This window comes from Falco naumanni, chromosome 13 (genome assembly GCF_017639655.2).
Source record: "Falco naumanni isolate bFalNau1 chromosome 13, bFalNau1.pat, whole genome shotgun sequence".
In the NCBI taxonomy this organism is placed as follows: Eukaryota; Metazoa; Chordata; class Aves; order Falconiformes; family Falconidae; genus Falco; species Falco naumanni.
In genome coordinates, this window is record NC_054066.1 from 22,639,116 (window position 1) to 22,654,828 (window position 15,713).

Consider the following 15,713-nt stretch of genomic DNA (forward strand, 5'->3'; position numbering starts at 1 on the left):
GCGTGAGTCCAGGTGAGCCCAGTGACTTGCAGTAATGAAAACTGGTATCAGCTTCAAAAGCCAACAGCACCTAAGCAAGCGACATGGCTAGCACCGAACCTGGCTGCCTTTATTTTTGTAAACCATGTGATTGAAATTGTCATGGCTTAGTCAGTCAGGTACAAAAGTACAGAAAGGCTTTTAATCCTAATGAGACACTTTTAACAACTCCATCATCAATCCCTGAAGCTTGCTGTAATATAAAATTCTAACAAGGCTCAAACCCAGTGCAAGACAGGCTACAAGGAGCAAGTTCAGAGTGCACAGTACTAAAAGCATTCAGCAGATAACACAAATATGTTTTGAATAAAAATGCTTCTATACATACAAAATACATATACACAAGTGCTTATACATTTGTAGTCACATATACGTGCAAAATACTTCTACAGAAGTGCTTAAAAGAACCATCTGTATCATTCACACACCAGATTTGACATCTTGTCTGTGCCCTACCTCAAAAGATAAATTGGGTTTTCATAGCATGTGAAACCCAGCGAGATATTCTTGTATTCGATTCAAGTTGCAGTGAGTATTGATTTTAAATGCATGAAAGGCACAAACACTGCACAACTGCAATGTGTAGTTAACAAGAATATTTTAAACTGTCACATATTTATGAGTTTCTCTAAAATATCACATCTGTGATCAGACAGATAACAGCCTGAATAGCCCTGGGGACCTGGATTTGAGCCTTGGAACCCATCTCACATCATTTATGACCACAAGTTTTCCTGTATAAACATCAGACCATCAGCAGATGCACAAAAAGAAATGTCTCTGCAGTCACAACCCTTCCTTTCAGGTAAACGCAAAAGCAGTAGCTTGTTTCCAAGAGTTCTGGTGTGTGCAAGCAGAGAGAACACATGTCGCTTAACAGCCCTTTCCCCATCTTTCTGAGGAACAGGCCTCAAGCCAATGTAAACACTGTGGATGACATTTCCCTATAACCTGCCATCCAGCCAGCCCTGAATGTAAGAAATGGTTTATAAACCGCTGAGTAACATCCTATTGAACTTAACCGAGCCAGCAGTGCAGACGCCCACCACACTACAGAATTACATCCTTTGGAAACATAAATAGATACAGTATTAACTAATATTGAGACACACACATCCTTTTGTGAGGACACTCAGGAGACTGCAAAACTGTGACTCAAGTATTTGCATGTATGACTTAACTTCAAGAAAGTGAGGAAGTCCAATAGGCAATAAAATGTGCGTTTAAGTGACTGGCTGAAGCAGATTGCAGAGGCACAAATTAAGCCTAATGAACATCTTTTCTAGCACTGTCTTATTGGCTTTGAAAATGAAAATAAACTGTTATTTGACCCAAGTCAGAGACAGATGAGACGTGAAAGTAAGGAGAAAAGTCATTAAACAAAATTCCAAAGTGAACAACAGGGAGAAAATTTATCCTGCTGGCCCTACAGCCTCGAAAATAATTTTCCCTCCTCTGAAGTGGTTGAGATAAATGATCTAACTGAAGTTAGAGGAAAAAAGACAGGTTAAATCAACATTCCCTGTTACTCAAAATAAAGAAAAAAGGAAGAACAATAGCAGACATCTCATGTTCAGTTGCAGGAATACCAGCTGAGCCACACTTTTCATTTGATGATCATTCCCTGCTGTGTTTAAGCTGAACTAAACCAATGTTTATATGGCACAACAGAGCTAAAATTACTTGTCTTTTTGGATGCTCACCGATTCCGGACCAATGCTAGCCCTCTGATTCCTAGGTCTTGAAAATGATGGATGGCAAAGATTAAAGGAAAGGTATCATATGTCTATGAATGTGTATTACAGAAAAGTGATACTTTATACTATAGGGAGTGAATGAAATGCAGGGGCAACACCTCAAGATTGCAAAAAAATCTTTCACATTCCACTAAAATATATGTGAAGTTTTGGTGTGATTTTATAGACCATATATTTTTATTTAACAGATCAACTTGAGAGTTCCTTAAATGCATAAACAGAAAACATATTTTTGAAAGGCCTTATTAGCACACTACAGGTAATCTGTATCAGAGATGTAATTGGAGATGAGGAAATAACAACGCATCAATACAACAATAACACAACACAATATGCCACATTTTTCCACTGTGAGGTTCCAACAAGACCACACTTTGGAGCAGTCTTTCACGGGGGTCCTTGCCAGGGACATACATTTTACCATTCCTTTTAAGTTTACTGAATTCTGACCAGAATACAATCTTCTGAAATATCTCAGTTTATACATATTCAAGGAATTATGTTAGGGTTTGGCAACATAGGGAAAAAAGACTGCAAAATGCTTATTATTTTATCAAGTTCTAAAAGACCACAAGACAACAGAAAGAGATAGAAATGAGAAGGCAACACAGGAACATTAGTAACAGCTCCAGAATCTTGATGGAGCAGTCTCATAGCAAGGCATTCATCCTACACCTAGCAAACAGGGCCAAATCCAACGTCTATGAGAATTATATCTGCATCATTTCCAAGTTACCAGTCACTTCTACTTTCTGACTAAGAACTTTCTTGTCCATCTCCCTAACGCCAACTTGTTGTCACAAACACATCAAGATCAGTTTCAAATACAGAGCTTTCAGGGTCTCAGTGCTTAAACAACTCAAACAATACATATTGGTAAATTATCATGCTTTTCATGCCTGAAAAAGGATAAAAGCTAGCATGCTCTGCCAATAAGGTCAGTTAGCGGAATAACCAAACAAAGAGGACAAATATGAAAATTAAGGAGCCAAATGGCAATGGGATTAAAAGTCCTCTCTTGCTTGTACTGAACAAAGTCTTGAAGGGAATTAAAATAACGTTCAGTCTCAGAGGTTGTTATCTTTTACTGTAAATATGAGCATTTAATACTAATTATTACTTTACTGACAGAGTAACATCAGAAGAAAAATAAACATTTTATGGCTTTGTTTAGCAACAAAACTTGTGTTTTGTTTAGCATTATATAATAACACAGTTTTATTAGTAAAACCACTGGCTATCATTCGAAAAGAAATTGAAAATCCGTACTCAGTGAGTAGATGATCCTCCCCCCTCCCCCCCTCATTAATGGAGAACAATATTCCTCAAACAAAAATTACCTTTAAGACTGTTCTGAACTTCTAATGCGATGTCGAGGGCATTAAACGGCAAAACCGGTTCATTGGCAATTTGCAAAGTCACTTGTCCTGTTAGCTGAAAAATAGAAAAAAAACCCAAAACCCAGTTATAATAATTTCTACAGATTTAATAGTCAGCATTTCTTTTGGAATAGCACATACTTTCATTACATTGGATTTTCAGGGAATAATTAAAAAACCCCACAAACACAAATCTGTGAAAAGCATTACGACCTAGACCATTGGCTTTCTAATACGTTAAAAAATGTTACAAGATTACAAGTTATGACCACACACAAAAATTCTGGTTAATACTTTTTCTGTGGACCTAGGAAATTGCAGCAGTCTCTGAAGGGCCTTAGTTTTGCCTTGTTTTCAAATAAAACACCTCAACATTCTAAAAATAGGAATGAGTTCTATTTTTTTATGTAGTTGTTTAGTTTTAGCTATTGGATTTTTAAAGTTTACACAAGTCAAAAAAAAAAAAAAAAAAAAAATCACAGACGTTAATAAGCTTCAGATCAAGCTCATGGCTAAATGCAAGCTGACCTGAAAACCAACTGCATTTTGAAGAGATATGTGGCAACTTGATGCATGCAGACGTCCAACTTCCAAACTGGATAGAACACTACACACTCTCTCTGTAACTTACAGAAAAAAAAAAATCCCAAATGAGTGAAAGGGAACTCTCAGTCCACTCCAGACTACACGCTAGCACCTGTCATGAAAGTCAGTGGCACGGATGGTTCTTTTCAACAGTTCCAGAGATGAGGCTGGGGACTGACTGGCCTGAGTGCTTTTTTTCCACTTGCAGAAGACAGGCTCTCCAGCTCAAGGCTTAGCCACGCCACAGGGGCTGTGTATAGAAATATGTCTTTCTGCTGAACTATACCTAGCCTGTGATTAAACAGAGGATTTCAGTCTCTAGGCTGCCAAGTCCATCACTGTTCACGGGAGCTATAAAGACACACTGACAAAAACATGCAAGAAACTTTCATTCATCTTCTTTTTATCTTGATATTGCAAAAAGGAAAAAAAAAATACCTGTAGGGCTGTGCTCTAAAAGGGAATGATGGCTGTGGGGGATGGTGATCGTGTTGATAAAAATGTGGACTGAATAGAATCATATTGTACAATACTTCCCAAGGTGCTGGGGGGGGGGGGGGGGGCGGTTAGAATAGTATCTATCCTTCAAAAGCAATATGATAGTTGCTGTGCTGAAAACAGCATTTTAATTCTACAATACAAAGTAGTAGGAAAAGACAATACTAAGGAATATTAAAAACAATAGTAAAGCAATTGAAAAGGAAAACTATCTCCAGGAAAGTGGATGAAAACAGGGTAATATAAAAAAAGACAGGTTTCCTGAAGAAAGATTAATGGAACCCCAACACTTCTCGGAAAGCATTAAAGAAATGACCTGGCCACAGACTGATTTGGGTACAGAGACTGAGGGAACATGCTGTGTATCAGGCTGCAACCGACATCTGAGCGGAGACACACTGTGAAGCTACTGAGATTTACCTCTAGAGAATACGATATTGCAAAAGGCATGAAAAAAAAAAAACAAACCACCAAAACTTACCATATATACAGTGAGAAAAAAATAGGAAGGAATAACAATATGTCAGGCTGTTATGGGAAAAACTAAAGAACTAAGCGCGAACTTCAAGGAAGATGAAAAATACTGTGTTTGGACATCTGTGTTGAAATACTACACAGTAACCCCTCATGAAACTTTTCTCCAAAACTACCCAACTGCACACACCATTAATGCTTGAAGGTTGTTACATTTTCTATCAGTGATTATACACAAATATCTAGGTTGAAAAGCATTAAAAACATTAGTTAGAATATCCGAGGGGTATTGCGGAAATAAAATATATATAAAAAAATATATATATTGTTAGCGCAAACAGAAATCTGTAAAAAAACTGTACACAAACCAGGTTCATATAATACAGCCATAAGCAAATGCAAAAAATCTGGTTCTAAATGTCCAGATGCCATGCAAAATCCTTCCTTGTCCTGCACAGAAATCTTTCAAGATACAGCTGCCCAAAATATTAACAACCAGTACATTGCTATGGAAAAGCAACTGTGGCAATGAAGGAAGTATCATATTAAAGATAAGGCACCTATATGGAGCATGAACCCACTGAACCCTAAATAGTCCTGTATCACATGAAACATTTTAATTCTTCCCTGACACCCAATTTCTGTAAAAATCTAATTCACTAATTAAAGATACATTTCCATAGGTATATTTTAGAGGGGGGGGACATGAACAGTTACACAGTGCTACTGATACTTTTCAATCTGCTACTGCAATGTTTAAGGACACAAAAGTATGGAAAAAATGCTTCTTTTCTGAGGCATGAAAGTGGCATTAAAGAGGAGAATACTTTAGTAAGCGTCTTTCCTTTTCATCATTATCTTCTACAGAACCTGGCTTAATTTTTAACAGTTCTTGCCTTATTTCTGTTTTTTTTCCAAGCAATTTTATTTTGCTTTTGACTACGTAAGACCAAAATTGTTTTCTCTCCTATCCAAATAAAGTATACCCTCAAAATCTTATGATGGACTGAAGCATTCTGGAAACTTTATAATATCTCTGTATGTAATACTGCAGATATTTGTGTTTTAGTAAAGAGGTAAAAGTGGTGTTTATTAAATCACGTAACTTTGTAGACTAATCTGGAAGAAATCAATCACATAAAGGAAAGCTCAGAGCATTGATTTGAACAGAGTAAGTAATAATGCTGCAGAGCCATATATCAAACCCACATAATGCAGCAAGACAGAAAAGGCTACTGATTTCTTATTTATAATCTTATTTTTGGATATACCATTCCCTCGAGTACAACACTGAATATACATGGAAAACAAAGACAAGTTTCTGCCCCCTTTTCTCTGTTGAAAAATGGTTCAGACTGACTATTGAATTATTAAATGCAAGAATAACTTAGCAAAGAGTAAAGACAAGTATTTTCTTATAAAGTGAAACGCTTAAGCAGCATAATTGATTCTATTCCCATTCTGAACTGGTTATAGCACTAATGACAACTTCTCAAATAACATTTATACATAATAATATATACACAATACACACAATAATTGATGTAACATTTGCACAGTTATCAAGACTAAAGAAAAAATGTATAGTTCAAATGCTAATTGATTCTGAAATGCTTTTCTTATACAATTTAAAATGCATATGCAAACGAGTGTGTATTTAATGAACTTCCAATTACTTTAGAGATAAATATTAATACAAAACAATAACTGTAGTTATACTGTTGTTCTTCGCTGTGAGGGTGGGAGGCGCTGGCCCAGGCTGCCCAGAGCAGCTGTGGGTGCCCCGTCCCTGGCAGGGCTCAAGGCCAGGCTGGACGGGGCTGGGGGCAACCTGGGCTGGGGGGAGGTGGCCCTGCCCGGGGCAGGGGGCTGGAGCCAGGTGGGCTTTAAGGTCCTTTCCAACTCAAGCCAGTCTATGGTTCTATGTATATTGCAAAATAAATTTGACTATTCAAAAAAGGTTTATACGAAGGTAACATTTTTTCAAAGTCTTTTACCTTACAGTGTAAACATCTTTGTAGGAAGGAAATAACTACTGCCCCTGCCTTTATCTCTCTGAAACCATGCAGATCCCAGAAGCTAAAACACCCCCCAAACATTCAGAAATGCTGGTGCTAAAGATGAATCAGTATCACGTGACACTTCCTAAATGAAGCAGTAGGGTCTTCCCTCTTACAAAGCGTTATAACCCACTCATTTAGGAACAATGACTTCTTGCAATTCTACCCAACTTATGAACCTAATTTCACTATAAAAGTCAGCTCTCAGGAACATCAGGTGGACCTGCACCACTCCCCAAAATACTGGGACAATAAAATACCTAGATTAAACACACAGAATATGGTCATTGATGTAAATTATAAACATTCTTTATCTTTTTAGATGTTTTACAATGTAAATAAGGAAACTGAAATGGAGTTGGAGGGAATCATCACAGTAATTTGCTTTTGGTGAGTATGTCGTACCTGTTTTTTCAGTGAGCTAACCTCAGTTTTCAAGGCAACTCACTTCCTCAGATATCCAAGCTCCTATGAACAACTTAAAGTACGTCTATTGGCATGCAAAATTTTACAAAAAGTGGAATGCTTAAAATCTAGGATACAAAAATGTGAAAGGCTCCACTCAGGCTTTTGAACATAGATTCAGGTTTGCTTTTGGGGCATGCTGTTATTGATCATGGGATCATGTCAGGGACATGTCTTACATGTTATCTCGTTTTACGGACAATGCAGGTATGGCAACCAATTTTCCATTCTGTCATATAATAAGAAACTTGTTAAAATGAGTAAAATGAAAATGTATGTAGTGGATATGGAGATATGAAAACATTATGCATGACAGAGATCAATCTGCTAGAATAAACACCAGCGTATAGCGTGCAGGCAGTTTCTTTAACACTGAAGTTCATGTGGAGTCTTGGGTTTTGGTATTTTTATTATTATTATATTGTTTTTCATTTTTGTCTAGTGAAATTTGAAGCTGTGTGCTATATCTAGCCTCCATGCTATGTAAACCTCAGTGGGCGTAATTGATGAGCATTTAGGACATTTTTAGTCACATTAAGAGTGCTAAAATCTTAAAAGACATCTCTCTCAGACCTCTTCTGAGATGCTAACTTACAAACAACATAACAAAAAAATCAGGTAAACTGTAATGCTTATCCTTTTGTGAACACTGCTCTTCAGTAGTGCTGTACTCCAGTTCTACCTGCTGGAACGAATTAAGACACAGCTACTTGAAACCTGATTTTTGCAGTGGCAACTCCTTTATATTTTGGGCCATATACCTACGCAGCATACTTTTTCTTCCTTCCTGCATTCTATAATTTTCAGGGGTTTATTACATAATTTTATCTGTGAATATTAGCAACACTTTACCCTACTGAAACCTGTGCACTTTTAGAGAAAACTAGCATACTCATGACAGCTGATCTACCAAAATCCTTAACAACACATACTAGAAAGCAGATAATGTACCAAGTAGTACACCTGTGTAGATTCCCAACTACAGACTCAACAGACTATACGTTAAGACTCCATACTACAGATGCAATCCTTGCAATTGATCAGCATGTGACACTGAGCGACTCGTTTGAACTCTGAGCCTTAATTTCCTTTAACATCAGTATTATTGTTTTTGACTCACACTTGCCCTCACTCTGTCTCCCTTCACACATTATCCATGGGGTTCATCATGAGGAAAGACCACGGAAAGATACTGTGCTGTTTAGGGTAATCAACAAAGTGTGTTGAAAATAACAAGGTTTTTTCCCTTTTTTTTTGTAAAGGTGAATAAACAGGTTTAACTTTTGTGGCTGGCTGTCACACACTCTGATCTCAGCGGTTCATCTTTTTGCATGAAGGGGTCTCTCTTTCCACACAGACTGACTAGCAGAGTGACCTGCTGAGATCTTTTGACATTAACCCAAACATAAACAACAGTAAATAAGGAATAAATCTCTGCATATATTAAGATCTCCTCTCAGAGCCACAACATTAACAATCTCAAATGTTAAAATAATCAGCCTTCCCCAACCTCTCCACCCTGCAAAATTAAAGAAATATTTTTGATAATACCAGCAAATCTCCTGAATCTGCTTTCTGCTTGTTTCCTCCTGCCCTCCCCCCTGACTTCCTTCATGTTATCAGATTTTTTTTAATTAAGCATGAGAAAGTGAGTCTATTTAAATGAAATCTCTGATTACCTGGCAATAATATAATTTCAGCACCTAGTATTACTAGATGAATGGCAGCAATCGTGAGACTCATGATAAATTCATGTGCATTTTTAATACTGGGATATCAATTCACTGTAGAAAAACTTCCTGCATAATCAGTCTGCATACTTTTTTTTCTTATATTCTCCGCCACCCAGAAATGTTAACTGCTTCATATAAGAAAAGTCAGAGGCAGGAGCATGAGTAAATAACCAGTTCTTTGAGCCTCTATTTTTCTGAAGCAGCACATTCCCTTGATTAGATGGAGAAATAGAAATGTGATCACAAACATGTTTGCTTTGCAATAACGGTGTCAACTTTTGAAAATTCAGAACATTTCAAAAATTCAGCAGTATCATATGTGTTTTTTTGTTGCTACTGAAATCTATCTTGGCGCCAGGGCATGTGTTTACAGTGCAGGTCAAACGGTATTTTGGGGTATCGGACATTCAGTTCAACACGGAGTATTTTACGTCAGTAGGGGGCGCTCTGAGAAAAGAGTAGGATGAGTCTATGGCTACGGCAGGTGAACTAGAGCAACGGAATTTGTGACAGCTGTTCCCGACCAAGGGAAGTATGAGGTCTTAGAAATATTAAAAACTTAATTTCAACACACACCCCCTCTATATAATTTCATATTGTTTTATTTACTCTCAGTATAGAAAATACTGATTAGAAAGTAAAAGTGACAGTGAACAAAAACCATGGTATTGTCCCTTTGCAGGGATCCTGTGAACAGGTAAGGAGACTCACCTAACGGTATTACCGTGCCACACAGCACTAGGCATCCCAAAGTTACATATTAAGATATGCCAGAATTATGGTAGCTTGGGCTGCTTACTCTGGAGTACAGAAGGTCTCTGTTTATGGGATCATAGGCTATGTTTTCAACATGGCTTACGATGAGATTCTGAGGCACTAAGAAATTAAGGGCAGAAGTATTCTCTTATGTGATTATTTGCTTAAAATATAATTTGTTGGCCAACTTATTAATACAAAGCACTTAGAGCAGTGAAAGTCCATTTCCTATAGAGTTCATTGACAGCTGGGAGGGATCATTTATCCCATTGTTTTCAACTACTCGCACAAAAAAAAGAGACTCATAGTTCTCTGCTTTGTTTTCTGTGTACATGTAGAAATTCCTACATTTTAAACTATATTTACATAAAGTATAAGGAATATACAGTTTGTATAATTTAAATGCATTTATGTTAATGTTCTACTAAGTGTAAATTAAAAACAAATTTCAAATTGTATTGATTTCTAGTGAGAGATTCTAAGCCCATGCCCTGGGTTGTAACTCCGTAAGGTTATGCAGTTTCTTTCCACTCACTTCTACCTTCTGTCCAGATCACCAATGAAAGGGATATGAGTGAGGACATCAGGGGCCATCGGGGCATCACGCTGCTCCTCACACAGCAGCAGGGTGCTGGGCAGGGGTGCCTTGTGTCCTGCAAGATGTCACTGCTTTCCAGGGCGCTCTGTCACGGGATGTGCCTGACACCAAGAGCGCAAACAGGTTTCAGACAGGACTAGTCGGCCTCACGCAGGGCAGTACGCTGCTGACTACTAAAAATGACGATCCAGATTCAATCTTCAGCTGTGGTCATAGGAGAAATAGGAGAAAATCTTCTAAAGCATTCATCACTAGCTACGGTCAGAGCCTGGGACGCGGGCTGAAGCCTGGCCCATTGCGGTGGTTCTTATGCTCTTGCTACCGCAGCGGCACAGAACAGGGATTATTAACTCAACTTCCAAGATAATAGCTTTATTGAGTTAGGCTTGGCACTGTGTAAATGAACTTGTACTCAGCCTGGTTTGTTTGGAACTGAGGCAGAGCAACTTGATGTCTGTGCAGAATACACAGAGTTAATGGTTACATGGGAAGCCACAACGTTACCTAAAGCAGTTCCTGATGTGGGCAGTTTAGAGGTGCAGAAGCGTAGCTGGAAATGGAGAATTTCTCAAGTGCTTTATTCTTTTTTTTTTTTTTTTGGCACATGAAGAGAAATTGCCTGTCTTTGAAGTCTCCAGGTAAGTAGCAATAATTGAGGAGAGTTTCTGATCATATATTTCATAGCTGTGTACATCAAATTGTAGTGGTACAAATTCACTTCTAGAAAGGCCACTAGATTCAAGCCTCTTGCTAAAAGAAGTTAATCACTTAGACTTTTCCCTTGTGTGCATAATGATGAACATTGCAAAAGGATGTAACAGAATGCTCTTCTGCAATTCATGAGCCCTGGGTGATGAGGTCACACCACGACAATACAAATCTTTATATCATTACAAATCCTCACATCAGATTTCTTAAAAAAGTTTGTTCTAGTGTTAATTCTTTTTCATCTCCTCCTTTAAAGCCAGGTTGCTCTGGTTACCAGCTGCAGACTTGGAGAGTGACAAATAGAGAAAATTTTCCTTTAAAGCTGAATGATTTACATATTAGCATTCTCATAAACCAAGATGCCATCATTGCACAGAAAGTGACCTTTTAAATGACTTAATTCTCAGCCTCTTCGGGTATAGCAGGAGGAGGGGGAAACTAGTGCTAGATCCTTTTTAAGGAAGCAACGTTAACTGCCTGAAGCTGGTTACAGGCAGTCCTGAGGAAATAGATTTAGCTATACTTGTGGTAGAAAGAGAAGTATATCATAAGATAGGAAGCAAAATTTGTTTCCACATATCAGAGACAAAGATCTCTAAATGACAAAGATCATGTACAGAAATTGCATCTTGAACAGATCTTTACTGCCTTAAACCAAAACTACATAGCTTTTAATTTTTTTTCTTTATTCACATATGGAATACAGATATTCAAAGGATAAAACATGCAGCTAGCTAGTAGTGCACACACTTTAGGACAAGAAATGTCAAGTATTTTTTTCTGATTTAAGCCATTAAGGAAAGCTTAAAGTAAAGAAAGTGGATGCAAACTCAGAATAAAAGACTGATTAAAAGACTGATATATCAGTGTAGATTCCTGTGTACTGGCATGAAAAAGCAGGATGGTGTGATTAACAGCTTGGACATCATACCTTTCCATGCTACCAAAGACCTTCATTGTGTTTGCTACCAGTTAATGAGTATCAGTACCTTTCCCTGACTTATGTACGTCTTTAAGACTGCAATCAGGATGTTAGGACAACCAGTCACCCTTACTCATGATACAGGATAATCAAAAGACAAGATGATAGGACTCAGCAAGATAATTGATAATTCTGTTAACAGCTGCCAGACAGTTTGCTGGGTCCTGCCGGTCTACGAGCCTACAAGTCAGACAGTAATGACTAGCAGATAAAATAAGCAGCAGTGCAAGTCTGCATTTAATCACCTGGGTTCACAAGGACTCTACAGAAATATGTATCAGCCTAACAAACGGTACTTTGTCTAACAGTCCTAATTAATTAGAGTATCTTCTTATATGCTTCAAGACACATGCATGAACCAAGAATCTTCCGGAATTAGGACCAATCCCAAGGTCATATATTCAAGGACATCCAAGTATTTGCTAAGTTTCTATTTGATCTGTAAAGCCAGTTCTTCTGCCGCATCCACAGGACTCAGTCTGAAACTCGTGGCATTGTTCAGCACTAGATAATAGTCATCAGAGGAGTGCAATAACACAGAAATCTGCAGTAGGAAGCTGCAACCACAGCTTTCAGTTTAGACCTTGATATCATCTTTTTAATCACTCCCCTTTTACAGAAATGGATTTGATTTAATTGAACTCCTAAGAAAAAAAAGTCTCTAATCACACTTCATCAGCATGCAATTATTATTCAAAAGAAACCATATGTACTATTAGGCACTCTTAATTAAAATAATGCATATAATCTGTTTCACTACCTAACAGTCATTCTCCTTGATGTTCATTATTCTTTTTCTTCCATTATTATGACAATACATTTTTTTCCTATTTTTCCTCATCTATCCCCATTTCATTTACACATTTTTTCAATGTTAATGATCATGATATCAGGACACTGAGCTGTGTTAATACACCACCAGTCTTAAATCTCATTGCATAGCATGACCTTCAAAATGGGTCAGACCTGACTATGGGGATTTGTGAGAAGATGATGAGGAAATGCTGTAACAGGAGCCTTAAACTATACTCTGTTTTGCCTGAATTTTATTTACCATTATGGTATCTTCTAAGTGGGTATACTGAAGGAAGAATTTGTGCTAGGCAAGAGACAGGATTTGGGGAGAATCAGTGACAACGTATGGCTAAAATTGAATCTAGGAGTTGAAGAACCTGAAGAAAAGCATCAATGAGGGGTGTTGAAGCAATGGTTCCTTGAGAAACTTGGAAAAGTTGGGCAGTCAGTTCAGCATAGACTCAACAGAATAAGCATTACAAAAAGAGTCACGAGAACGTTACATATTAAAGTCTCTTTATCCTCTCAAACTCAGAAAAGCTAAGATACTGAATGGTTGTATAGAGAAAATACTGTTATTTTCTCTCTTGTTGCCTCTTGATGCAAAGGTACCTGAAATTTTTCCACTTAGGTCACCCTAATCAGTCATGATTGGAGCACTGACAGTTCATTAAACACGACAGACTAGCCCTGAGGGAAAGACACTAGTGTACCACAGTGCTGAGGATCCAAGGGAAGCTGAAAATGCATAGCTCTGTGGTATACAGCTCATTGAAAAGACCCGTAAATAGAGACACGTTCCACTTCAGGTGGGATATATAATGGGATGGATAATACACTGAGGCTACCCCCAGAAACCAGGCTATACTGCAATATCCACACAATTCCTTTGTTTAGCAATTGCTTCAATTAGAGTTAGATTCTGCTCTTTCATACACTTGCATAGTAGTTACCAAGCCAGAAAGGTATTTAAGTTTCTTACTAATATCATAATTCAAAGATACAAGTTCTATGAATTTTTCACACTACTTTTCAAATCAGAATATTCAATCTTCAATGTATACCGTGCAAGATACATAGAATAAGAAGTAACCAGTTGACTTAAATTAGTAATTTGAAATTTAAACCTCAAAAGGAGTTATCAAACCTTCTCCTGTAATTAAATAGCATAACTTAACAAATAAAGGTAGGGGAAGTTCGGTTGTTTTATTTTAAAAGAAAGCATTAATGAAAGATGAGTGTTTGGGACTGAGCAACCTCCCCTCAGGCTTGGGGAAAATGCCAATTCTGACAAACTTTTTGAGCCTTAGGGAATCCCAGGTCAGTTTGATGAACATACTGAAGTATTTTATAAATAGCTGGCATGCTCCTGAGAGTACCAATATACCTGAAAAAGAAATTCCCTCACCTTTCAAACTTATCCCTGAGCAACAATGAATGAAGACCTAACACATACTGTTCCATATCACAGAATATTTCTATAAACAGAGAAAGAAAACTCAGAAGACTGTCCTGTGCTACAGAATGGCCCTCAAAATTCATAAGGAACCCTAGCAATAAAATTCAAACTATCTGAAGGTAGAATTGAGATTTATTACCACATCTGGGGCTGTAATAATACACCTGTTACTAAGATACTTAAATGATGATGGCCATTTCGTTCCACTGCACCCTATCTTTATGTGGGCTCTGTATTAAAATGATAAAGGCAGCATGATATAATGGCAACAACAAAGATTAAATAGAGAAGCACATTTAAAAAGCATATAATCTTACAACACTGCAGGAAACGTTACTACTTGCTCAAACGACAGCAGTTACTATTAAGAAAAAACCTAAAAATCAATGTTTACCTACAGTACTGCACCATGGTTGCTCCAAGTACTACCTGTTTTAAATATGATATTATCTATAATGACCATTAGTATTTAAGCACCTCAAACGCACTACTTCTCTCAGAAAACAATTCAGAAGACATCTACTCCAAGAGGCTTGCCACCTATCTGAAGCTTATCCAATAGAACCAATCAAAGCAGCAGGGATATGGAATACGACAGCCACCGGTTACTTGGCACTATCTGACAAGCCTTGTTGTAAGAAAAAACTTAAATGCAGGACTCACCCTGTTGGCACACATTGTGTTTTTGTTAGCTTCTGGTCTTGCTAATCATTCCTTTTGTTTTGGCTTAGCTGAATGCCTATTTGTCTCCAGCTTTAGATTAATTTTCTGGAACAAATGGGTTTATCGTAAGAGATCTCAGTGTGGGTAAATAGACAAGGAGACAAGTTTTGCCTGAGTATTTCCAAATGTAAGGACAAGAAGGACGGAGATCTGATGACCGTATGGAAAGAAGATGAAAGGGGTGTTGTTGAAGAGACTGGAGAGTGGAAGAGATGGGGTTTGAAAGAGGCAAAAGATTTTGAAAGAAAAACAAGTTGGAATTTGTTGCACAACATCAACAGGAGCCTGGGGAATTTCTGAAAGAGGAGATGGCAAGATTAAAAGGAGAGCTGAGGAAGATAATTTTGGTAACAACACTGTAGATGGACTGCAGGGAGAAAAAAGACTTGCAAGGCAAATGTGTCAAGAGAAGAGAAGATTACAATGCAGACAAGTGGTTTGATCACAGAGCCAGGGAGAACAGGACGGATTTTTAGAAATACTATAGAATGAAAATGTATGAGACGAAAATACTTAATGATGTCCTTCAGCATACTGTAATGAGTGTGTACTCAGCATAATTCCCCCATACTATGTAAAATTCCAAATAATTTATCCCCCAAACACAAAAAGTACTGCAGAATATGGCACTGATACAAAGTGAACAAATTAGTGGGAGTGCTGATAGCATCAGAAGTGATATATGCATGCACGTGTGTGTGT

The 15,713-nt window shown here is 37.7% G+C and overlaps 1 protein-coding gene across 6 annotated transcripts in view; it reads right to left on the reverse strand.

The window, feature by feature from the left end:
- Positions 1-15,713, reverse strand: part of NAALADL2 (N-acetylated alpha-linked acidic dipeptidase like 2) — a 496,311-nt gene that overhangs the window by 22,657 nt on the left and 457,941 nt on the right. For all 6 annotated transcript variants that reach the window (XM_040612990.1, XM_040612992.1, XM_040612991.1 and 3 more), the window contains one exon: positions 3,137-3,230. In XM_040612990.1, coding sequence (XP_040468924.1) covers positions 3,137-3,230 — 94 coding nt within the window. The remainder of the gene's footprint in view (positions 1-3,136; positions 3,231-15,713) is intronic.